The 26,744-nt window shown below is 40.8% G+C and overlaps 1 protein-coding gene across 1 annotated transcript in view; it reads left to right on the forward strand.

Annotated features, from left to right (window-relative positions):
* Positions 1–456: 456 nt before the first annotated feature.
* pdhx (pyruvate dehydrogenase complex component X) overlaps positions 457–26,744 on the forward strand; it is an 88,451-nt gene continuing 62,163 nt past the window's right edge. The window contains exons 1-2 of the mRNA XM_014148323.3: positions 457–637; positions 12,186–12,269. Of these exons, the coding sequence (XP_014003798.1) occupies positions 502–637; positions 12,186–12,269 (220 nt within the window). The 5' untranslated portion in view covers positions 457–501. The remainder of the gene's footprint in view (positions 638–12,185; positions 12,270–26,744) is intronic.

The raw sequence follows: 26,744 nt of genomic DNA on the forward strand, positions 1-26,744 counted from the left end.
AATTATATTATTTCAAATGACAGAGTTTCTTATATAAATGAAATTGTTGCATGTTGCATCTATATTTTTGTTCACTATATAATACATATTTAATAAATATAAAAAAAAATATATATATATATATATATATATATATATATATATATATATATATATATATTTCAATTGTGCTGTGCTAGCCCTTTTTCCGTGAAAAAATACTTGACATTACACGTTCATCAGGTTGCAGCTGAACTACAAGTTCACTACAGAGGAAGACTACAAAGAAGGACCTCAAAGATCCAAGAAGGACGGCTTTGGCGTTCTGTTTTTATAGGAGGGTTGCAGTCAAATAGTAAACTTGATGAATGTATATTTGTCTAGTCACCTGGCTCATTTTATATCGTATATAAACTAATCCACGTAATGGCTTTGTGCGGTACCACTTTACGGTTTATTTGTTTATTCTTACCACCTGTCAGGCATAAACTTGGGCAGCTCTTACCGACTGAGGACGAAAACATGGCGGCCACCTTGCTTTTGGGTCGTCAAGGAATGCTATTTGGCCTGAGATTTGCAAAGCTTAAAAAAAAATCCTGGACTTCATATTCATTTCAGGACAATGTCAGGCAGTTCTTTCAATCGCCATATTTCTTTGGTAAGCGTTGATACTTCATTTATTGTACTAACGTTCGTTGCGGATGATGGCCGCTAGCTAACCTCTTATTTATTTTCACATCACCTCACTCCTAAAAAAATACGTTTCAGCCGGATGTCACTGCATCTATGGGTCTTATTGAAGTAATGTGGGTTTTATGTTTCCTTGGCTTTGCTGGACATTATCAGACGCTCGCTATTCGTTAGCTCTTGTCGTAGATGTTACAGCCGAGCTGTCAAGGTTGCGCAGATTAGGTAGCTAGCCAGTTAGCTAACGCTAGTCATAACAAATCTTGGTTTTTATTTTGCTAGCTAGCCAGTTGGGACATTCCTACGATTTGCCATAGTTTTGGACCTCATACATTTAGAAATGTTTTTATTATATATTGTTTGGATTTATCAGAAAAGGACGTTTGACTTTCAGAAAAACATTTGTTAACCTCAGGCACTTTTTTTTTTTTTTTCTTCAACCTGTTAGTTGCAGGTTGGAAATGTGGAGCCTAAATTAGTCATAGTTCTGTGATTGAGCAAAATTGAGCTAGCACAATGTGTTAATTTTCCTTAGAATCTAGCCTAATAGGGTGGACATGTATGGGTAGGACATAGACTAACAAGGTAAAATAGATTCAATTGAGTGTTTATGTTTATTTATTTAGCTTGGTACCATTTTTTTCTCACCGAAGACATTCACTTCCTGAATGTGTTGTCATTGTAGGAAGGGGTTGTTTTCTTAAATGCATAATTACAACAAACTAACAGGGTGGAAAGTGATAAATAAAATAATAAAATAAATAGTCATTAAAAATACATTATTGATGAGAGAGAATTTAACTAGGACCTGATTTGACCAACCTGAAAATCATGTTGGTTTTTCTGTATGCTGCTCAGTGTCTCTCTACATAGCCCACTCTGTGTTCCTGCTAAAGCTGACAAAACATTGTAGCTATGTTGTAACTAAGTCAGTAATACACTGATGTAAGGTTGATCACGGTTACTCTATTTTAACCAATTCACTCATCCTACCTGGACCTTGTGCTAGGTCAGTTGAGTCATGGACATGGGGCCAGCTTTTGAAAATGGGGAAATTAGATTTAAAATAATTTGTGTTAAATTCTGCTCCCCACTTCAGATTGTGGCCCTCCTTGCTTTTGGGTGAAACTTTTTAAAACATACCAAACAAAATATCTAGGCCTATGATATTGATTTCAAATGATATGCTGCATTTAAAACATGTTAATAAGATCAGATTTTTTTTTGTCACATACACATGTTTAGTAGATGTTATTGCGGCTGTAGCGAAATGCTTGTGCTTCTAGCACCAACAGTGCAGTAATATCTAACAATTCACAACAATATACACATAACCTAAAAGTAAAGGAATGGAATTAATAAATATTAGGATGAGCAATGTCAGAGTGACACAGACTAAAATACAGTAGAAAATAAAATACAGTAGAATAGAATACAGTATATACATATGAGATGAGTAAAGCAAAAATATGTAAACATTATTAGTGACTATTGTTCCATTATTAAAGTGGCCAGTGATTTCAAGTCTATATATATGGGGCAGCAGCCTTTAAGGTGCAGGGTTACGTAACCAGGTGGAAGCCGCCTAGTGATGGCTATTTAACAGTGATGGCCTTGAGGTAAAAGCAATTTTTCAGTCTCTCAGTCCTCATGAGATCCCATGACAATTGAGGGAAAAAGGCATATTGCTTTTCAGTTTACTTAAAGTGCACAGGAAACATGATCTAATGGGGGTAGTATTCTAAGATTACACTTAAGATTCAATTTTCTGAAAACTGGCCCCTGGTGATGCTGTCTCTTGCTGGATCATTGCCATCGCTGCTCACAAAAATGCCCCCTGGCCCAATGATTTGGCAATTCACAAAAGTATCCAGCAGAGGGGAGCATTGTACTGTGTGTGTGTGTGTGTGTGTGTGTGTGTGTGTGTGTACACAGTACCAGTCAAGTTTGGACACCTACTCATTCCATGGTTTCTTTATTTTTATTATTTTCTACATTGTAGAATAAGAGTGTTGACATCAACTATGAAATAACACATTTGAATCTGTAGTGGGGCTCCCGAGTGGTGCAGTGGTCTAAGGCAATGCATCTCAGTGCTAGAGGTGTCGCTACAGACCCTGGTTCGATTCCAGGCTGTATCACAACCAGCTGTGATTGGGAGTCACATAGGGTGGCGCACAATTGGCCCAGCATCGTCCGGGTTAGGTTTTGGCTGGGGTAGGTTGTCATTGTAAATAAGAATTTGTTATTAATTGAGTTGCCTAGTTAAGTAAAATAGTAACCAAAAAAGTGTTAAACATCCAAATATATTTTATATTTGAGATTCTTCAAAGTAGCCACCCTTTGTCTTGATGACAGCTTTGCACACTCTTGGCATTCTCTCAACCAGCTTCACCTGGAATGCTTTCCCAACAGTCTTCAAGGAGTTCCCACATATGGTGAGCACTTATTGGCTGATTTTCCTTCACTCTGTGGTCCAACTCATCCCAAACCATTTCAGTTGGGTTGAGTTCGGGTAATTGTGGAGGCCAGGTCATCTGATGGAGTATTCCATCACTCTCCTTCTTGGTCAAATAGCCCTTACACAGCCTGGAGGTGTGTTAGGTCATTGTCCTGTTGAAAAACAAATTATAGTCCCACTAACTGCAAACCAGGGATGTGTATCGCTGCAGAATGCTGTAGTAGCCATGCTGGTTAAGTGTGCCTTGAATTCTAAATAAATCAGTGTCACCAGCAAAGCAATGCTTCACAGTAGGGATGGTGCCAGGTTTCCTCCAGACGTGATGCTTGGCATTCAGGCCAATGAGTTCAATCTTGTTTTCATCAGACCAGAGAATCTTGTTTCTCGTCTGAGTCTTTAGGTGCCTTTTTGCAAATTCCAAGCCGGCTCTCATGTGCTTTTTACTTCTGTCTGGCCACTCTACTGTAAAGGCCTGATTGGTGGAGTGCTGCAGAGATGGTTGTCCTTCTGGAAGGTTATCCCATCTCTATAGACAAACTCTGGAGCTCTGTAAGAGTTGCCATCAGGTTCTTGGTCACCTCCCTGACCAAGGCCCTTCTCTCCTGATTACCAAATCATTCTGCGGTATTGAAGGTTCCCAAGAACACAGTGGCCTCCATCATTCTTAAATGGAAGAAGTTTGGAATCACCAAGATTCTTCCTAGATCTGGCCAAACTGCACCATCAAACCCGATGAGCTCTGTAAGAGTGACCCAGAGTTCCTTTGTAGAGATTGGGTAACCTTCCAGAAGGACAACCATCTCATAAAAGGCACATGACAGCACGCTTGGAGTTTGCCAAAAGGCACATAAAGGACTCTAACCATGAGAAACAAGATTCTCTGGTCTGATGAAACCAAAATGGAACCCTTTGGCCTGAATGCTAAGTGTCATGTCTGGAGGAAACCTGGTACCATCCCTACGGTGAAGCATGGTTGTGGCAGCATCATGCTGTGGGGATGTTTTTCAGCCGCAGGGACTGGGAGACTAGTCAGGATCGAGGGGAAAAATGAACAGAGCAATTGTACAGAGATCCTTGATGAAAACCTGCTCCAGAGCGATCATGACCTCAGACTGTGGCAAAGGTTCATCTACCAACAGGACAATGACCCTAAGCACAGCCAAGACAATGCAGGAGTGGCTTCGGGACAAGTCTGAATGTCCTTCAGTGGGCCAGCCAAAGCCCTGGAGAGACCTGAAAATAGCTGTGCAGCGATGCTCCCCATCCAACCTGAACGAGTTTGAGAGGATCTGCAGAGAAGAATGGGAGAAACTCCCCAAATAACAGGTTTGCCAAGCTTGTAGCATCATACTCAAGAAGACTCGAGGCTGTAATCGCTGCCAAAGGTGCTTCAACAAAGTACTGAGTAAAGGGTCTGAATACTTATGCAAATGTAGTATTTCTTTTTTTATACATTTGCTAAGATGTCTAAACCTGTTTTTGATTTGTCATTTTGGGGTATTGTGTATAGATTGAGGGGGAAAAAACTATCAGTTTTAGAATAAGGCTGTAACTACAAAATGTAGAAAAATTCAAGGGGTCTGAATGCTTTCCGAATGCACTTATGTACAGTGAGGGGAAAAAAGTATTTGACCCCCTGCTGATTTTGTGCGTTTGCCCACTGACAAAGAAATGATCAGTCTATAATTTTAATGGTAAGTTTATTTGAACAGTGAGAGACAGAATAACAACAAAAAATCCAGAAAAACTAATGTCAAAAATGTTGTAATGATTTGCATTTTAATGAGTGAACTAAGTATTTGACCCCCTCTCAATCAGAAAGATTTCTGGCTCCCAGGTGTCTTTTATAAAGGTAAAGAACTGAGATTAGGAGCACACTCTTAAAGGGATTTATTTCTCTCATTAAAATGCAAATCAATTTATACCATTTTGGACATGTGTTTTTCTGGATGTTTTTGTTGTTATTCTGTCTCTCACTGTTCAAATAAACCTACCATTAAAATGATAGACTGATCATTTCTTTGTCAGTGGGCAAACGTACAAAATCAGCAGGGGATCAAATACGTTTTTCCCCTCACTGTATGTGTATGTAAGTGTATGCACTCATGTATGTGTATGTATATACTGTATGAGGAAATCAAGTCATGAGAAGATTCATGTGATTCAATGCGTTTTGAGAACGAGAAAGTGAGGAATGGAATGAATAAAGAGCCACTGTCTCTGCCTTTCAGGATGATTTGACCTGCTAAGATTGAATCAGTGTAGACCTATTTGCAGACCTTAATTGGAACTGCCTAAACAACTGGTTTGTTTCCAGGGTTAATTTGAAGTCACAGATACCATCATTTTTGCTCTCGTCTAATGAGTAGTTCAGTGATGTATTTCTATGTTGGGGCCTATTTCATGGGATTCTTTATGAAAATGAGACTTACCTAGCCCACTGAATGGGAAACATGTTGCGGAGGCCTACTGGCTGCGAGGCTCTGCATGCCTCAGTTTTCTCAATGAATTAAGAGAGCAGACTGTTAGCAGTCCTCAGGCCAGTGGTGAGTCAGATGCATGACCCAAAGCATTCTGGGATGTAATGGTGAGCATGATGGGGCCTTGGGCTTCAGTCGTGCATGCTGCCCTGAAAATGCTTGACGTAAGAAAGTATTGCATGTAGTTCGATACCTCTCCTCCTCAGGTATTTGACAGTATAAATCGGGGTCAGAAGACGGAGAGGATGACCAAAAATGGTCTTGAGAAAGATGCCCCCAAAATGAGGATGATGTGACCTGTGGGTCTTGATGGGCCCTTCTGGACATGCGTCCTCTGTCACCTCTGATCCAATACCCCCGCTAAAATTACCCCGACAAAGAAGAAAATCCCCATAAATAAGGAACAAACAGCCTATGCCAGGGACTCTAACCCTGTTCCTTGAGCGCTTACCCTCCTGTAGGTTTTTGCTCCAACCCAAGTTGTTCTTCTATGATATAATGCAAACAAATGTTTAAGGTGGATGCCGCCACCTACTGTGCTGGAGTGTGGTCAATCGCGGTTTACAACATTAGCTCCACATTTCTAAATCCTCCTACCTAATTCAGTACTTCTGAGAAGAAGAGAAAATAACTCTTCTAACTTCTAATATACCCTCCCCCATCCCTCAAATTCGTTCTAACCTCAATGACCCTACACTTCAATATTTCCCTCTCTTCAACATGCTCACAACAATATAACACATACTCCCAGTTCATCCACCATACCCTCCAGACACAAACGACTCACATGCTTGCCAACCAGATGTAGTGACAAGTAGCGCAATTGAGCAAACACCACTCTTCCTTCTTTCCTAATCTGATTTTTGAATCTTGGTCCACTGACATTTTCTTTGGAGGGCATATAAATGTAATCGCTGCCAAACGGCTCAGTCCCATCTCCTCTGCCACACATCTATCAAAATGGCTCTTACATTTGGCCTCACCTGTACCCAGTGGAACAATAATATTTAATAATATCTAGTTTTAAAGCTCTTTTGGCTCTGGTCTACAATTTCATTCCCTTCCACACCCGAATAGGCTGGGAGAATCTCACTACTATTTAGTCTCTCAATTCTCCATAGGAACATTAATGCCTCCCATAGTAGGTCACTCCTATTTAGATTTGCCAAATGGCAAACTATTCAATACAGACAGGGAATCTGAGTGTACTATAGTTCTGACAGGTTGAACAACCCCAGTTGTAATTATTATTTTTAAATAAATGTAACCTTTTAACTAGGCAAGTCCGTTAACCTCTCTGGGCTAGGTGCATGTTTTGTTCAATCAAGTTCATATTTATATCAAAAACCAGCTTTTTACATTAGCATGTGACTAGCATGTGACTAGCATTCCCACCGAACACTTCCGGTGAATTTACTAAATTACTCACGATAAACGTTCACAAAAAACATAATTATTTTAACCTCTGGGCGGGCTCCGTCCCGACATCCAGCGAAAAATCCTATCGCCATTAGCATAACGAAATTTAATATATATATTTTTTCAAATATAGGTCTATGTTATATCGTTTTATAGATACACCTCTCCTGAATCGAACCACGTCTGATTTCAAAAAGGCTTTACAGCAAAAGCAAAACATTAGATTATGTTAGAGGAGTATATCGTAAAAGTAGCCACATAGCCATTTTCCGACCAACCACATGCATCACAAATAACAAAAAAACAGGTAAATGCAGCACTAACCTTTGACAATCTTCATCAGATGACACTCCTAGGACATCATGTTACACAATACATGCATTCTTTTGTTCGATAAAGTTCATATATATATATAAAAACAGCATTTTACATCGGCGCGTGACGTTGACTAACTATTTTCTCTCAAATTCATCCGGTGAAACAGCGCTACAATTTACTAAATTACTATTCGAAAACATTTTTAAAATGTAATATTGTCATTCTAAGATTTATAGATGAATATCTCTTGAAAGCACCTGTAATGCCAGATTTAAAAATAACTTTACTGGGTAATCACACTTTGCGATAAAAGGGGATGCGATACTCAGAAAATAGGCTAGCAATACAGGTCAGCGCCATCTTGGAACAATCGCATATCAAATCTACTCTTGTATACTATTGTCAATAATCCCTTACCTTTGATTATCTTCATCAGAAAGCACTTCCAGGAATCCCAGGTCCACAACAAATGTATTTTCGTTCAAAAAAGTTAATCCTTTACGTCCCAATAGCTTGTTCTTGTTAGCGCGTTCTGAAGGCTGCTCCAAAAGTTCCGTCGGCCGCGGGACTCCTCTTTCAATAAAATGCATTTTTTTATTTTTATTTAGGTTCGTTCAAACATGTCAAACGTTGTATAACATAAATCTTTAGGGCCTTTTTCAACCACAGCTCCAATAAGATTCAAGGGGGACGATTGCATTGTCTTTCTAAACGTTTCGAAAGGGGAGGGTAGCCAGGGGCGCCGGCGTCATAATGGTGATGGCCCTCCTCATGTGACCACTTTCCACAGACTCTCATTCTGTCAGTTTTCACAGTAGGAGACTCAAACCACTTTGTAAAGACTGGGGACATCTAGTGGAAGCAATAGGAAGTGCTCAATGAACCATTGCTCACGGTGTGATTTATAGGCAAGGTGATGAAGTTGAGTCCGCAATTCAGAATTCCACATCCTGTTACGATCGGTCTCGGGGTTTTGACTGCCATATGAGTTCTGTTATACTCACAGACACCATTCAAACAGTTTTAGAAACTTGAGGGTGTTTTCTATCCACAAGTATTAATTATATGCATATCCTAGCTTCTGAGTTTGAGTAGGAGGCCGTTTAAAATGGGCACACATTTTTTTCAAAAATCGCTGTAGCGCCCCCTATCCTAGGCGACCGTCAAGAGGTTAAGAATTATAGATACAGAACTCCTTTATGCAATCGCGGTGTCCGATTTGAAAATAGCTTTTCGGTGAAAGCACATTTTGCAATATTCTGAGTAGATAGCCCGGCTATCACAGGCTAGCTATTTTGACACCCACCAAGTGTGGTACTCACCAAACTCAGATTTACTATAAGAAGAATTGGATTACCTTTGCTGTTCTTCGTCTGAATGCACTCCCAGGACTTCTACTTCAATAACAAATGTTGGTTTGGTTCCAAATAATCCATAGTTATATCCAAATAGCGGCGTTTTGTTCGTGCGTTCAAACCCTATCCGAAGGGTAAAGACGGGTGACGCGCCCGGCGCGTTTCGTGACCAAAAAATTCAAAATATTCCTTTACCGTACTTCGAAGCATGTCAAACGCTGTTTAAAATAAATCGCATAAAAATTGTTCTTGTAAAAAAGCGATAATATCCCGACCGGGAAACCCTGTTTTCGTTCAAAGACGAAAAAATAAAAACATGGAGTCGTCTCGTGCACGCGCCCCCAGTCTCATTGTTCTCAGATCGACCACTATCCAAATGCGCTACTGTTTTTCAGCCATGGCCTGCAAAGTCATCATTCAACGTTCTGGCGCCTTCTGAGAGCCTATGGGAGCGTTAGAAAATGTCACGTTATGCCAGAGATCCCCTGTTTTCGATAGAGATGATCAAGAAGGCCAAGAAATAGTCAGAGAGAGCGCTTCCTGTTTGGAATCTTCTCAGGTTTTGGCCTGCCAAATGAGTTCTGTTATACTCAGACACCATTCAAACAGTTTTAGAAACTTTAGGGTGTTTTCTATCCAAATCAAACAATTATATGCATATTCTCGTTACTGGGCAGGAGTAGTAACCAGATTAAATCGGGTATGTTTTTTTATCCGGCCGTGCAAATACTGCCCCCTATCCCCAACAGGTTAAGAACAAATTATTATTTACAATGATGGCCAAACACGGATGACGTTGGGCCAATTGTGCGCTGCCCTATGGGACTCCCAATCAAGGCCGGATGTGATACAGCCTGGAACTAACATGGTTCAGCTTATCAACCAGCTAATTATTAGAATCAGGTGTGTTAGTTTAGTGTTGGAGTGAACCTATAGGACAGTAGCTCTCCAGGAACAAGGTTGGAGAGCCCTGGCCTAAGCCTAGTTAAAATGAAAAAAGAAGCCAGACAAATTAGCTTATAATTAAGGTTAATTTGAACTAGTGATCTTTCTGCTGTGTGCCGGTAATGGATTGTAAAGACCTTCTGTGGATCTGATTATGATAATAGGGATTTTGGAAGGCTGGAATAAAAATAGAGCCTGTGATGAAAATGTTGAAAATGACGACAGGCGGGGCAGGGCAATGTTTTACAGACAGGAATTGGTCTGCAAGCTCCTGTCATGGTGGTCACGGCCCTTACATTCTCTATCTCTCTGCCTGTCTCTGTGTGTCTCAACAAACGCACACACTCAGTTGCACATTGGCTTCCCCTGCCTGTTCGGATTAAGAGAGCTAGGGTTATGAATGGGAGGTTTCAGCGGGTGTGCTTTCAGGGCATTGTTGTGCAGATATGTGCTCATCCAGGCCTGTGTTCTTCACACATGACATGCAGAGCAGAAGGAGACCTTCGTACATGAACGGCAAAAACAACACATGAACAACAACACGAGCACCAGTACATGAGGTTCCCTCTGTTCACCCACAGCCATGGCTCATCACCATGTATCTTTCGAGCCTTGCAAGCCATTTCTTATCCACTAGTTATATCTAAAGGTCTGTATTCTAGGATTTGCCATTCTCAGGCAGCATAACATTGTAATACTCAGTATTACAAGGAGGTGACTTAGTTGGGCACTAGCATGGCCAGCCCAATGCCTACATGACCTTGAGCCAGCTGAACTATTGTCTTCTGAGTGGCTCCAGCTGCTGTGGACGGCTAGGTCCCAGGCTGTGGTGGCCAAGTGGGTGACAGGGCTACCAGCCCGAGGCAAATATGTCAGCCGCCATCGCAGCCTACTTTTGATCTGCCTGCACTGCTCTCTCTTCTGTCGCCAGTGTGCTGTCCGCTTCCTGCGGCCTGGTGGCTTTGATCTCTCCCTGTCAGTGGATGAGTGCTGAGGCATGAACCCCACAGCTCTCACCCCCTCTCCTATTGCCTCCTACTGTACCACTTCTTTCTTTTTCGTAAGCGCCTATGCATTTCTAGGCTCCTAACTTCCATCTCAAAAGACTGACTGAATATAGCCTAGCTTGCCTTTTTAATGGACTTATTTGATGTCACAAAGACCCAATCAGAATAGGATATACACTATATGCCCAACAGTATGTGGACACCTGCTCTTAGAACATCTCATTCCAAAATCATGGGCATTAATATGGCGTTGCCCCCTCCCCCCTTTTTGCTGCTATAACAGTCTTCACTCTTCTGGGAAGCCTTTCCACTAGATGTTGGAACACTGCTGCAGGGACTTGCTTCCATTCAGCCACGAGCAATAGTGAGGTCGGGCACTGATGTTGGGCGAATAGGCCTGGCTGCAGTCGGTATTCCAATTCATCTCAAAGGTGTTCGATGGGGTTGAGGTCAGGGCTCCGTGCAGGCCAGTCAAGTTCTTCCACACCAATCTTGACAAACCATCTCCGCATGGACCTTGCTTTGTGCACAGGGCATTGTCATGCTGAAACGGGAAAGGGCATTCCCCAAACTGTTGCCACACAGTTGGAAGCACAGAATCGTCTAGAATGTCATTGTATGCTGTAGCGTTAAGATTTACCTTAAGTGGAACTAAGCGGCCTAGCCCGAACCATGAAATACAGCCCCAGACCATTATTCCTCCTCCACCAAACTTTACAGTTGGCACTATGCATTGGGGCAGGTAGTGTTCTCCTGGCATCCGCCAAATCCAGATTTGTCTGTCGGACTGCCAGATGATGAAGCGTGATTCATCACTCCAGAGAACGTGTTTCCACTGCTCCAGAGTTCAATGGCGGCGAGCTTTACACCACTCCAACCGAGGCTTGGCATTGCACATGGTGAGATTAGGCTTGTGTGTGGCTGCTCGGCCATGGAAACCCATTTCATGAAGCTCACGACGAACAGTTCTTGTGCTGACATTTTTTCCAGAGGCAGTTTGGAACTCGGTATTGTGTGTGTGTGTGTGTTGCGACCGAGGACAGACGATTTTATTACTCAGATGTGAGCTTGTGTGGCCTACCACTTCGCACCTGAGGCGGTGTGGCTCCAAAACGTTTCCACTTCACAATAACAGCACTTACAGTTGACAGGGGAAGCTTTAGCAGGGCAGAAATTTGACACACTGACTTTTTGGAAAGGTAGCATCCTATGACAGTGCCTCATTGAATGTCACTGAGCTCTTCAGTAAGGCCATTCTACTGAACATGTTTGTCTTTGGAGATTGCATGACTGTTTGCTCAATTTTATATATCTGTCTGCAACGGGTGTGGCTGAAATAGCCGAATCCAGTAATTTGAAAGGGTGTCCATATACTTTTGTGTGTATATAGTGTAGCATAGGCCTATTTATGCATTTATGTTCAATAGACTTCTAGTTATGTAGACTAGAGTGAAAATGTCCTTCCTGGTTATAGATGAGCATGTATTGCTACTTGTGATCTGACTGGTGTTGATGTGTTCTCTCTTTCCTCTAGGGGCTGCACCAGTCAAAGTGGAGATGCCTGCTCTCTCTCCCACCATGGAGGAGGGAAACATCGTCAAATGGTTGAAGAAAGAAGGTAAGAAAGCCGTGCCTCCATTTGCCAATGTTCACAACATACTCAGCTTTTCTGTTGAATACAGACTACAGTGCGACATATAATCTAGCCTACTACACAAATCCAATATGGTTGATTTTAATTTTACATCTCCATCCATATACCTTCATAAAGACACACTCATCACCCTAAACACATTCTACATTTTGAGATGTTAATAATGACTGTGAATATTCCATGGTCCAGTTAATTAAGTCTTGGCAGTTTAGTGTTTGTGAGATTAGCCAGCTCTCCTAATTTATTAAGGAGGAGAAAAGCAGTGTCATGTTTCTCCCTTTCTCCACCACGGAGTGATAGGGGGCCATTGTTAATTTTTGACCGTGTGACATCACATCCTTCTACACACAAGTCAGAGCCCAGGCATGCTGAGAAAGTAAGGCACCTGAGGACTGCTGCTATTTAATTGGCCCAGAGAATGTTGGCGTTGTCTATGTCACCAGGTTGCAACGCTGTTCCCTCCTTGCCATCATAGCCACATAGCCTTGGGTCTTTGGCCTGGTTTGCTATCTACCTCTCTGAGTGTAGTGTATAAAGCTACTGCCTGTCACCACGGGAGTATCCCAAAGCTCGATCCTAGGCCCCACACTCTTAGGCCTCACTCCCCCCTATCTGAGATCTACTGCAGCCCTCAACCTCCACATACAACACCTGTTCTACCAGTCACATTCTGTTAAAGGTCCCCAAAGAACACACATCGCTGGGTCGTTCCTCTTTTCAGTTCGCTGCAGCTAGCCACTGGAACGAGCTGCAACAAACACTCAAAGACAGTTATCTCAATCTCTTCATTCAAAGACTCAATCATTGACACTTACTGACAGTTGTGGCTGCTTTGCGTGGTGTATTCATGTTTCTACCTTCTTGCCCTTTGTGCTGTTGTCTGTGCCCATGTGTTTTGCTGCTGCCATGTTGTTGCTACCATGCTGTGTTGTCGTCTTCGGTCTCTCTTTATGTAGTGTTGTGGTTAGTGATGCACTGATATTACATTTTTGGCCGATACTGATATCAGATATTTTCCTTCCCCCCAAAAAAAACGATACCGATAACTGATATTTAACATTTTAGCGGCCTTTTAAGCATTCTAGTCTAGTTAAATTGTTAACACACACACATGGACTCAGCTGTCTAAAGTAGAGGTCAGCCGATTAATCGGCATGGCCGATTTAATTAGGGCCGATTTCAAGTTTACATTGCATTCCACGAGGAAACTGCGTGGCAGGCTGGCCACCTGTTACGCGAGTGCAGCAAGGAGCCAAGGTATGTTGCTAGCTAGCATGAAACGTATCTTATAAAAAAACAATCAATCTTCACATAATCACGAGTTAACTACACATGGTTGATGATATTATTAGGTTAACCTCTCTGGGGTATGTGGGACGCACTCGCCAACAGCCAGTGAAATAGCAAGGTGCCAAATTCAAAACAACAAAAATCTCATAATTCAAATTTCTCAAACATACAACTATTATAACCCATTTTAAAGATACACTTCTCGTTAATCCAACCACAGTGTCTGATTTCAAAAAGGCTTTACGGCGAAAGCATAACATTCGATTATGTTAGGACAGCGCCTAGACAAGAAAAACCACAGCCATTTTCCAGTAAGGAGAGGTGTCACAAAAACCAGAAATACAACTAAAATTAATTACTAACCTTTGATCTTCATCAGATGGCACTCATAGGACTTCATGTTACACAATACATGTATGTTTTGCTCGATAAAGTTCATATTTATATCCAAAAACCCCATTTTACATTGGCGTGTAATGTTCAGAAATGTTTTGCCTCCCAAAACTTCCGGTGAATGAGCACATCAATTTACAGAAATACTCATCATAAACGTTGATAAAATATACAACTGTTATTCAAAGAATTATTGATACACTTCTCCTTAATGCAACCGCTGTGTCAGATTTCAAAAAAGCTTTACGGCGAAAGCAAACTTTGCAATAATCTGAGTACAGCGCCATACAGATACCCGCCATTTTGGAGTCAACAGAAATCACAAATAACATTGTACATACTCACTTACCTTTGATGATCTTCATCGGAATGCACTCCCAGGAATCCCAGTTCCACAATAAATGTTTGTTTTGTTCGATAAAGTTCATCTTTATGTCCAAATACCTCCATTTTGTTCGCGCGTTCAGTCGAGTAATCCAAATGCACTGTGCTCGCGCAGAAAGTTCAGACTAAAAGTCAAAAAGTTATATTACAGTTTGTAGAAACATGTCAAACGATGTATAGAATCAATCTTTAGGATGTTTTTATCATAAATCTTCCATAATATTCCAACCGGACGATTCCTTTGTCTTCAGAAATGAAAAGGAACACACCTAACTCTCATGGGAGTCCGCGCGATTGAGCTCATGACATTTTTTAAGTCATCTGACTCCATATGCTCTTATTCTCTCCCCATTCACTGTAGAAGAATGAAACAACGTTCTAAAGACTGTTGACATCTAGTGGAAGCCTTAGGAAGTGCAAAATGACCCCACAGACACTGTGTATTAGATAGGCAATCACTTGAATAACTACAAACCTCAGATTTCTACACTTCCTGGTTGGATTTTTTTTCTCAGGTTTTTACCTGCCATATGAGTTCTGTTATACTCACAGGCATAATTCGAACAGGTTTAGAAACTGCAGAGTGTTTTCTATCCAAATCTACTAATTATATGCATATCCTACCTTCTGGGCCTGAGTAGCAGGCAGTTTACTCTTAGCACGCTTTTCATCTGGACGTCAAAATACTGCCCCCTACCCAAGAGAGGTTAACTAGCTTGACCTGCATATTTAGTTAAAAGTTAAAAGAAATGTTAGGCAAATTTAACTAAGACAGTTGTCACTTCTCTTGCGTTCATTGCACCAAACAGTTTGGGCAGGCTGGCTCGTTGCAAACTAATTTTCCAGAATTTTACATAATTATGCCATAACATTGAAGGTTATGCAATGTAACAGCAATATTTAGACTTAGGGTTGCCACCCATTCGATAAAATACGGAACGGTTACGTATTTCACTGAAAGAATAAACATTTTGTTTTCGAAATGATAGTTTCCGGATTTGACCATATTAATGACAAAGGCTCATATCTGTTTATTATATTATAATTAAGTCTATGATTTGATAGAGCAGTCTGACTGAGCAGTGGTAGGCAGCAGCAGGCTCATAAGCATTCATTCAAACTTTACTGCATTTGCCAGCAGCTCTTAGCAATGTTTGAAGCACAGATGCTGTTTATGACTTCAAGTTTATCAACTCCTAAGATTAGGCCGGCAATACTTAAGTGCCTATTAGAACATCCAATAGTCAAAGTTATATGAAATACAAATGGTATATAGAGAAATAGTCGACACGTCATAATTCCTATAATAACTACAACCTAAAACTTCTTAACTGTGCATATTGAAGAACTGTGAATATTGAACCACCAGCTTTCATATGTTCTGAGCAAGGAACTTAAACATTAGCTTTTTTACATGGCACATATTGCACTTTTACTTTCTTCTCTAACACAGTGTTTTTGCATTATTTAAACCAAATTGAGCATGTTTCATTATTTATTTGAGACTAAATTCATTTTATTTATGTATTATATTAAGTAAAAATAAAGTGTTCATTGTTCATTCAGTATTGTTGTAATTGTCATTATTACAAATAAAAAAAAAATATATATTGTAATACTCAGTATACTACTCAGTAATACTCAGTGTACGGCTCAAAAAAATAAAGGGAACACTTAAACAACACATCCTAGATCTGAATGAAAGAAATAATCTTATTAAATACTTTTTTCATTACATAGTTGAATGTGCTGACAACAAAATCACACAAAAATAATCAATGGAAATCCAATTTATCAACCCATGGAGGTCTGGATTTGGAGTCACACTCAAAATTAAAGTGGAAAACCACACTACAGGCTGATCCAACTTTGATGTAATGTCCTTAAAACAAGTCAAAATGAGGCTCAGTAGTGTGTGTGGCCTCCACGTGCCTGTATGACCTCCCTACAACGCCTTGGCATGCTCCTGATGAGGTGGCGGATGGTCTCCTGAGGGATCTCCTCCCAGACCTGGACTAAAGCATCCGCCAACTCCTGGACAGTCTGTGGTGCAACGTGGCGTTGGTGGATGGAGCGAGACATGATGTCCCAGATGTGCTCAATTGGATTCAGGTCTGGGGAACGGGCGGGCCAGTCCATAGCATCAATGCCTTCCTCTTGAACGAACTGCTGACACACTCCAGCCACATGAGGTCTTGCATTAGGAGGAACCCAGGGCCAACCGCACCAGCATATGGTCTCACAAGGGGTCTGAGGATCTCATCTTGGTGCCTAATGGCAGTCAGGCTACCTCTGGCGAGCACATGGAGGGCTGTGCGGCCCCCCAAAGAAATGCCACCCCACACCATGACTGACCCACCGCCAAACCGGTCATTCTGGAGGATGTTGCAGGCAGCAGAACGTTCTCCACGGCGTCTCCAGACTCTGTCACGTCTGTCACATGTGCTCAGTGTGAACCTGCTTTCATCTGTGAAGAGCACAGGGCGCCAGTGGCGAATTTGCCAATCTTGGTGTTCTCTGGCAAATGCCAAACGTCCTGCACAGTGTTGGGCTGTAAGCACAACCCCCACCTGTGGACATCGGCCCTCATACCACCCTCATGGAGTCTGTTTCTGACCGTTTGAGCAGACACATGCACATTTGTGGCCTGCTGGAGGTCATTTTGCAGGGCTCTGGCGCTCCTCCTGCTCCTCCTTGCACAAAGGCGGAGGTAGCGGTCCTGCTGTTGGGTTGTTGCCCTCCTACGGCCTCCTCCACGTCTCCTGATGTACTGGCCTGTCTCCTGGTAGCGCCTCCATGCTCTGGACACTACGCTGACAGACACAGCAAACCTTCTTGCCACAGCTCGCATTGATGTGCCATCCTGGATGAGCTGTACTACCTGAGCCACTTGTGTGGGTTGTAGACTCCGTCTCATGCTACCACTAGAGTGAAGGCACCGCCAGCATTCAAAAGGGACCAAAGCATCAGCCAGGAAGCATAGGAACTGAGAAGTGGTCTGTGGTCTCCACCTGCAAAACCACTCCTTTATTGGGGGTGTCTTGCTTATTGCCTATAATTTCCACCTGTTGTCTATTCCATTTGCACAACAGCATGTGAAATTTATTGTCAATCAGTGTTGCTTACTAAGTGGACAGTTTGATTTCACAGAAGTGTGATTGACTTGGAGTTACATTGTGTTTAAGTGTTCCCTTTATTTTTTTGAGCAGTGTGTGTGTGTGTATATATATATATATATATATATATTGTCCAATTTAATCGGAATCAACTTTTTTTTGGTCCTCCAATTATCGGTATCGGCGTTGAAAAATCATAATCGGTTGACCTCTAGTCTAAGGCACTTCATCTCAGTGCAAGAAGCGTCACTGCAGTCCCTGGTTCGAATCCAGGCTGTATCACATTCGGTCATGATTGGGTGTCCCATAGGGCGGCGCACAATTGGCCCACAATTGGCTGGGGTAGGCCGTCATTGTAAATAAGAATTTGTTCTTAACTGACTTGCCTAGTTAAATAAAGGTTACACACACTACACTGACCAAAAAGTTATTTTGTTGGCATTTACATATGTCCCCATTACCAGTAAAACATAATCAAAACCCATTTCTTTCACTTACTTGCTGTGCTGTGTCATTGTTCATTTGTTCAGTCTCAACCAGTATTTCATCATACATCTCAAGCAGTGAAGTTTCAGCTTTGTCTGCCGGTGCCTCTCTTCCTCGGTGTGCACTGTCACTGTGTCCGTTTCTGTCTTGTCCAGCTGTGTCTGTAAAATGCACTTAAACCCTGTTTCTTGTCTGCATCGAAGTAGCGGTCCTTGTACCTAGCGTCAAGCATGGTGGCGACACAGTAGAGGCTCAGAGAGAATGCCACGAATCGCTTCTTCACAACCTCTAGTAGACATTTTGTTGAGCAGGTGTTTCAGTGCAATGACATATCACGTCTGCTGCAGACGCAGTTGAGATTATTTCTCGAGTCAGTTGTTCGAATGGAGCTAGGAGTGTTCATGTTTCAAACATGTTCTCAAATACCATTGAAATGGAAGCAGCGGTATGAGAAACAGCACATTTTTGAGCATGCAATACGGCTTTCCTCAGTACAATATCCTCGTCGACCCATTGCTGTCACACTCATAATGCTCATGGGGTTGACATCGTTGGTCCAAATGTCAGTCGTGAAGCTAATAGCAGTGACGCCCATAGCAAGTAGCTCATGGATGTGAGTTTCAACAATACTGTGTAACTCCGGTAGGGAAACATCGGAAAAATAGCACCTACTTGGTAGTGTGTACCGGTGCTCGACCAGTGGCGAAAGCCAACATCACCCACGACAGAGAAGGGTTGATTGTCAATGGCAATGAATTCCTTTATCTTGGCGTTAATATATATATAGACATACTTTTTTTAAAGAATATACCTTTATTTTTATTACTCGCAAACCCTACCACCGATCCCCCAATTGGAGTAAACTAATAAACACTTCGGCTTTTACCTTCAATTTATTCATCTTATACACATTTTACAGACAGTCTATTTTACAATAGTTATTTTTTGTTTGTTTTTAGTCCTTCCTCTATTTCTGATGTCCATCCAGTTTGATTTGTATTTGTAACTGTGCTATATCACAAAAGTTCTGAACCTATACACATTTTACAGACCCCGTATGTTTTACATTGTTTATCTTGTTATTAGTCCCAACCTTCAGCTCCATTCAACCCCTCCCATCTATCTCTCAACATCATCCATTTCGGATTTCTATTTGCCATATATTTTTCAACAGTGCTGTGATGCTTCACAAAACAATTGAACCTTTCTATTGTCATAGCTTCTACAGATTGTAAATAAACATTTTTGCTAAAATAATTATTATATTATTGATTGATTGACTATGGCTTTTCAAATCACCCAGTATTGCTATCTGCAGCATTAGTTCTAGGCAAATGTTGCAATTCTTCAGCCATTCCTGGACCTGTGACCAAAAACGAGCTACATATGGACAATACCAAAATAAATGATCTAATGAATCTGCCTCCTCACAGCAGAATCCTCAGAGCTGGGAAGATTGTATCCCCTATATATATAACATTCTATTAGTTGCAAGAATTTTGTATAGTAATTTAAATAGAAAAATTTGAAGTTTTGAATCCGGCGTTGTTTTGCGTATCAATTCATAAACCATGTGCCATGGAATGGGTACATCGAAAATCTCTTCCCAACTATTTAGCAATTTATATGGCACAGCTGTCAGTTTTTTTGGTCCTTAAATGAAATTGGTATATGTTTTTATTTATCACACTTTTCTTTACCCATTAATGTTCTTTAATACAGGGCCGACATACAAGTTCCTTACTTTTTTCCCCTTCTACTTGCCTCTTCCATTTTTGGGGTAATGCTGCAATTAATTGGTTGTAATTTTGGGTAGAGCAGACATTTCCATATGTCTGTGTTAGCTGCATGTGTGACATCACTCCACCAGTCCTATTTATAATATCATTCACTAAAATTATACCTTTTTTAAACATTTCTTCGAAAAATACTGTTTTTTTTAATCAATTACTATATTTGAATTTAACCACAATATTTGTTGTATTATTTGTTCTGTCTTTTTAGGTGGATTAAACTGAAATTGCAACCAACTTTCTAAGGCTTGTTTAAAAAAATAAAGATATTTTGGAGATGATTTCCTTTTCAAACAACTGAAAGTGGGCAGGTGTAATCTGAATAAAGGGAAAAAGGCCCTTCTTGAAGATAGGATGAGACATTCCTACCAATTTACTAGAAAACCAGTTTGGATTTAAGTATCACTTTGGTATGACTGATGCCTTTAGTGAGAGGTCTAATACTTTAATATTTAATCATTTCTGCCCTCCGAATTCATATTCGTTATATAAATAGGCCTTTTAATTTTATCTGGCTTGCCGTTCCAAATAAAATAGAATATTTTTTGTTCATAGAATTTAAAAAGCAGGTCACTAGGTGTAGGCAAAACCATAAGCAAATAGGTCAACTGTGATATGATTAAAGAGTTGATCAGGGTGATTTTTCCACAAATAGACAGGTATTTTCCTTTCCATGGTAGCAAGATCTTATCTATTTTTGCTAACTTTCTATAAACATTTATTGGAGTGAGATAATTTCTTTATTTTGGGATTTGTATACCGAGAATGTCCACATCTCCGTCAGACCATTTAATTGGTAAACTACATGGTATTGTAAAATGTGCATTTTTTTGTGATCCATTACGTAATATCATAATTTATCATAATTTGGTTTTAATCCAGAGAGGATAGCAAAAGTATCTAGATCCTCTGAGGCCGTGGAGAGACTCTAATTGTGGTTTTAAAAGAAAACATGAATCATCGGCGTACAATGACACCTTAGTTTTTAAGCCACGGATTTCTAATCCCTTAATATTATTGTTTGATCTTATCTTAAAAGCTAACATTTCGATGGCAATAATAAATAAATATGCCAATAGTGGACAACCTTGTTTTTCTCCTCTAGATAGTTTAAAACTTTCTGAGATGTAGCCGTTATTTACTATTTTACACCTAGGGTTACTATACATAACTTTAACCCATTTTATAAGAGATTCGCCAAAATTGAAATATTCTAGGCATTTATATATAAACTTCAGTCATACTTTATCAAAAGCCTTTTCAAAATCAGCTATGAAAACCAGGCCTGGTGTCCCCGATATTTCATAGTATTCTATTGTTTCCAGTACTTGTCTTATATTATCTCCAATGTATCGTCCATGTAAAAAAAACGGTCTGATTAGGATGAATAATATATGACAATACTTTTTAATTCTATGCGCCAAGCATTTTGCTAGGATTTTTGCATCACAACACTGAAGTGTAAGAGGTCTCCAATTTTTTTTCATGGGCTGGATCTTTATATGTACCATTTGGGTCCTGTTTCAGTAATAATGATATCAGACCTTCTTGTTGCGTGTCTGATAATCTACCATTTATATAGGAGTGGTTAAAACATGCCAATAATGGTCCTTTCAGTATATCAAAAAAAGTTTTGTATACTTCCACTGGTATGCCATCCAGCCTTGGAGTTTTCCCATCCTTAAGGTAGTATTGCTACTTTCTGAAATACAATTTTACACATATTTATTCAACATTAAAACTATTAATATCTCAAGTCCCTTTTTGTATTTTTTTTACATTGTTTTAAATAATATACTCTACAAGTCCATTACATTTCCAGAGTGGGCTCTCTGCTACTGTTACATTTTGTGAACACCACCAACACATTCAGTGGGGAAATTAATTCAAAGGGAACTCTCTGCTGGTGATTTGATAAATATGCAATCCTACAGAAGGGCTATGATTGGTTAAAGACCTATAATGTCAATTTCCACTCTGGAAATTTGATGTTTGAATAGTATATTCTTCCAAACAATATGTGGGTGATTCCACACAAAGGTCAACCTGAGCATCCCAAATTCAATTAATAATTTCCAATGGAAACCATGTTTCTTATTATTCTGAAGGTCTATATTTTGGAGGAAACTGTATGAATTCTGACCGTAGGTGACCAAGTCTCTGTAAGGCATTTCAGTCAATCATATTTCATGGCTTTTAGAAAGGGCTCATAGAGCTTGTTTTTCCACTCACAGCTGTCCCCCAGTGTTAGTAATGAAGACGAGATGTTAAGGAAGCAATACAGACTAAATTTAAAGTGTTTTGAGTTTTGTTTGTGTGTTCATCAGTCTTGTACAGCTGGGGGTGCGCAATGTACCACGCATACTTTTTTTTTAAAGAAACGTTTTTGTACAACATGCACCTTATTTGGGAACCATTCAACAAGCAAAGCATCAATACAGGACTAAGTTTGAATCCTACTACACAGCCTCGGACGCTCGTCGGATGTGGCAGGGCTTGCAAACTATCACGGATTACAAGGGGAAACCCAACCACAAGCTGCAAAATGACATGATCCTACTAGACGGGCTAAATGCCTTCTACACTCGCTTCGAGGGACGCAACAATGAACTATGCATGAGAGCACCAGCTAATGGACAAAGCAAAAACAGGTTTTTAGAAATGTTGTCCAATCAATCTAATTTACCACAGGTGGATTCCAATCAAGTTGTAGAAACATCTAAAGGATGATCAATGGAAACAGGATGTACCTGAGCTCAATTTCGAGTCTCATAGCAAATGTCAAGGTATTTCTGCTTTTAATTTTTTTGTAAATTTGCAAAAAATTCAAAACCTGTTTGCTTTGTCATTATGGGGTATTTTGTGTAGATTGAGGATGAAAATGTATTTAATACATTTTAGAATAAGGCTGTAATGTAACACTGTGGAGTAAGTCAAGTGGTCTGAATACTTTCTGAATGCACTGTACATGTTTCAAGCAGACCACCATAGTCCCTTTGCACAAGAACCAAAGGTAACATCTTGTAATAACTATCGCTCTAAGGCATATATCACAATATGTGCCTACTTTGTCCCCTCCTGTACTCTCTTTTTTTACCCACAACTGCATGGCCACACACGACTCCAATACCATAATTAAGTTTGCTGACGACACAACAGTGCCTGATCACAGATTGAGGGTAGTGCGCACGACCCAGTACATCACTGGGGCCGAGCTCCCTGCCATCCAGAACCTCTGTACCAGGTGGTGGCAGGAAGGCCCAAAACATTGTCAGACTCAAGCCAACCAAGCAATGGACTGTTCTCTCTACCACCGCACAGCAAGCGGTACAAAAGTCTGGAACCAACAGGACACCTGAACAGCTTCTTCCTCTAAACCATAAGACTTCTAAACAAGACTGCTAAATAGCTAATCAAATGGCTACCTGGACTACCTGCATTGACCCATTTTTGCACTGACTCTATGTACACACACACACGACTCTACTCACACATACTGACACCCCAACACACACACACACACACTAGATGCATTTTGACTTCGATACCAGGTTTAGTATCACAGTACTCGATACCATCACAATACTCAATACCAAAACTATACCCAAATGATACCATGGCAATAAAAAAAGGCAGATTAGCTAGTCAAAGTCACAGAATGCTCTGTTCAATCATTTTTTAGATGGTGAAGGTAGGAAACAACACCTCCACTTGGCTGATCCTCATCGCAGGGGCCCCACAACAATGTGTGCTCAGCCCCCTCCTGTTCACCCATGACTGCATGGCCATGCACGCCTCCAACTCAAATCAAATGAGTGAGTGTAGCGAAATGCTTGTGCTTCTAGTTCCAACCATGCAGTAATATCTACCAAGTAATCTTAACAATTTCACAACTATCTTATACACTCCTTACACACTCTGCTGCTACTGTATCCTGTTACCTAGTCACTTTACCTATATGTACAGTACATAGCTACTTCAATTACCACTTATCCCTGCACATCGACTCAGGACTGGTATCTCCCTGTATATAGCTATGTTATTTTCTGCTCCCTGTATACTATATAGGAATGCTATTTTTAACAGTTATTCTGTGTATGTGTCACTATTTCAAATGTGTATATATATATATTTGTTATCTTAGATTAGCTAGTCAAAGTCACAGAATGCTCTGTTCAATCATTTTTTAGTTCAACATACATTAGCTTTTTTTTACAGCGAGCCATGTATGCATTAATGAATCAATTGCACAATCATACAATCAATTTGACTTTGGTAAAAAAGATATAACTACAAAATGGTAATAATTTATTTGAATGGTAAATCTCTATTGATAAACTGGGTAAATCAAGATGTAGCTTAGGCCTATCCACAATACAGGTGAATGTGTATTCAATAGGAGTGTGTGCATGCATTTAGTTATTGAGCTTGTTGTGGCTGATTTTCATGGGGTTACTAATGACAATCTGTTTCCCATTCCATTTGGGACTTATTTTTATTATGCTGATGAACAATATTTGCATAGAAGTAGCGTCTTTTATGAAAATGTGTGCTGTCTATTTAACCAGTAATGACGTCATTCACGAGACAGTTCTCTAAGGCAGTAGATAATCTTTGGGATAGATGTGAGAGAGATTGAATAAGTGGATAATTAAAGTTTTTGTTGCAATCGGCTTTGAAATCAGCATTTTAAGGTTTTCGTATCACAAACAAAGTACTGAGGTAGTAAATTGATGTTAGCTTTAGCTGTCAGCTAGCAAGGAATGTTGGCCTACAAAGCTGGAAGCTACCAGAATCATCTTCCATTGTAAAGTGTTCTAGAAGGTATGGATATTGTTTTGCAAACAGTAATTAAGTTTCAGCATTTCTACATGCCGTATCATATTATTCAAGTGTGTTATCTGTGCTTCAGCATGAGTGGGAAGCTTACAGAATATGTTCCGGATTTCCTCTGAGAATAACATTGACTAATACACTGATGCGGTGACTGAGTTTATCAGGAAGTGTAAAGATGTTGTACCCACTGTGACTTAAAACCTACTCTAACCAGAAACTGGATAGATGGCAGCATTCGGGCAAAACTGAAATCGCGAAACACTGCATTTAACCATGGCAAGGTGACTGTGAATATGGCAGAATACAAACACTGTAGTTATTCACTCCGTAAGGCAATCAAACAGGCAAACCGTCAATATAGAGACGAGTGGAGTGGAGTCGCAATTCAAAGGTTCAGACACGAGACTCATGTGGCAGGGTCTACAGACAATCACGGACAACAAAGGGAAAACCAGCCACGTTGCGGACACCGACAACTTGCTTCCAGACAAGCTAAACACCTTCTTCGCCTGCTTTGAGGATAACACAGTGCCACTGATGCGCCCCGCTTCCAAGGACTGTGGGCTCTCCGTGGCCGACGTGAGTAAGACATTTAAGAGGGTTAACCCTCGCAAGGCTGTCGGCCCAGATGGCATCCCTAACCGCGTCCTCCGAGCATGCGCAGACCAGCTGGCTGGAGTGTTTACGGACATATTCAATCTCTCTCTATCGCCCCGTAGCACTCAGTTCTGTCATGAAGTGCTTTGAGAGGCTAGTTAAGGATCATATCACCTCTTCCTTACCTGTCACGCTAGACCCACTTTGCGTAGCACCCCAATAGATCCACAGACAATGCCATCGCACTGCACACTGCAAAAACCCATCAGAATAAGAAGAATACCTATGTAAGAATGCTGTTCGTTGACTATAGCTCAGCGTTCAACACCATAGTACCCTCCAAACTCATCATTAAGCTCGGAGCCCTGGACCCCGCCCTGTTCAACTGGGTCCTGGACTTCCTGACGGCCCGCCCCCAAATGGTGAAGGTAGGAAACAACACCTCCACTTGGCTGATCCTCATCGCAGGGGCCCCACAACAATGTGTGCTCAGCCCCCTCCTGTTCACCCATGACTGCATGGCCATGCACGCCTCCAACTCAAATCAAATTTTATTTGTCACATACACATGGTTAGCAGATGTTAATGCGAGTGTAGCGAAATGCTTGTGCTTCTAGTTCCAACCATGCAGTAATATCTACCAAGTAATCTTAACAATTTCACAACTATCTTATACACTCCTTACACACTCTGCTGCTACTGTATCCTGTTACCTAGTCACTTTACCTATATGTACAGTACATAGCTACTTCAATTACCACTTATCCCTGCACATCGACTCAGGACTGGTATCTCCCTGTATATAGCTATGTTATTTTCTGCTCCCTGTATACTATATAGGAATGCTATTTTTAACAGTTATTCTGTGTATGTGTCACTATTTCAAATGTATATATATATTTTTTATCTTTAACTGCATTGTTGGAAATGCACCGTAAGTAAGCATTTCACTGTTGGAAGCACAGAATCGTCTACAATGTCATTGCATGCCCAGACCATTATTCCTCTTACACCAAACTTTACAGTTGGCACTATGCATTGGGGAAGGTAGCGTTTTCCTGGCATCACTCTCCTTCTTGGTCAAATAGCCCTTAAAAAACCTGGAGGTGTTTTGGATCAGTTTCCTGTTGGAAAAACAAATGATAGTCCCACTAAGCGCAAATCTGATGGGATGGTGTATTGCTGCAGAATGCTGTGACTTGAATTCTAAATAATCACAGACAGTGTCACCAGCAAAGCACTGTCACACCACCACCTCCATGCTTCATGGTGGGAACTACACATGCAGAGATCATCCGTTCACCTACTCTGCGTCTCACAAAGACACGGCGGTTGGAACCAATAATCACAAATTTGGACTCATCAGACCAAAGGACAGATTTCCACCAGTCTAATGTCCATTGCTTGTGTTTCTTGGCCCAAGCAAGTCTGTTCTTCTTATTGGTGTCCATTTAGTAGTGGTTTCTTTGCAGCAATTCGACCATGAAGGCCTGATTCACGTAGTCTCCTTTGAACTGTTGATGTTGAGAAGTGTCTGTTACTTG

This window comes from Salmo salar, chromosome 16 (genome assembly GCF_965601325.2).
Source record: "Salmo salar chromosome 16, fSalSal1, whole genome shotgun sequence".
NCBI lineage: Eukaryota > Metazoa > Chordata > Actinopteri > Salmoniformes > Salmonidae > Salmo > Salmo salar.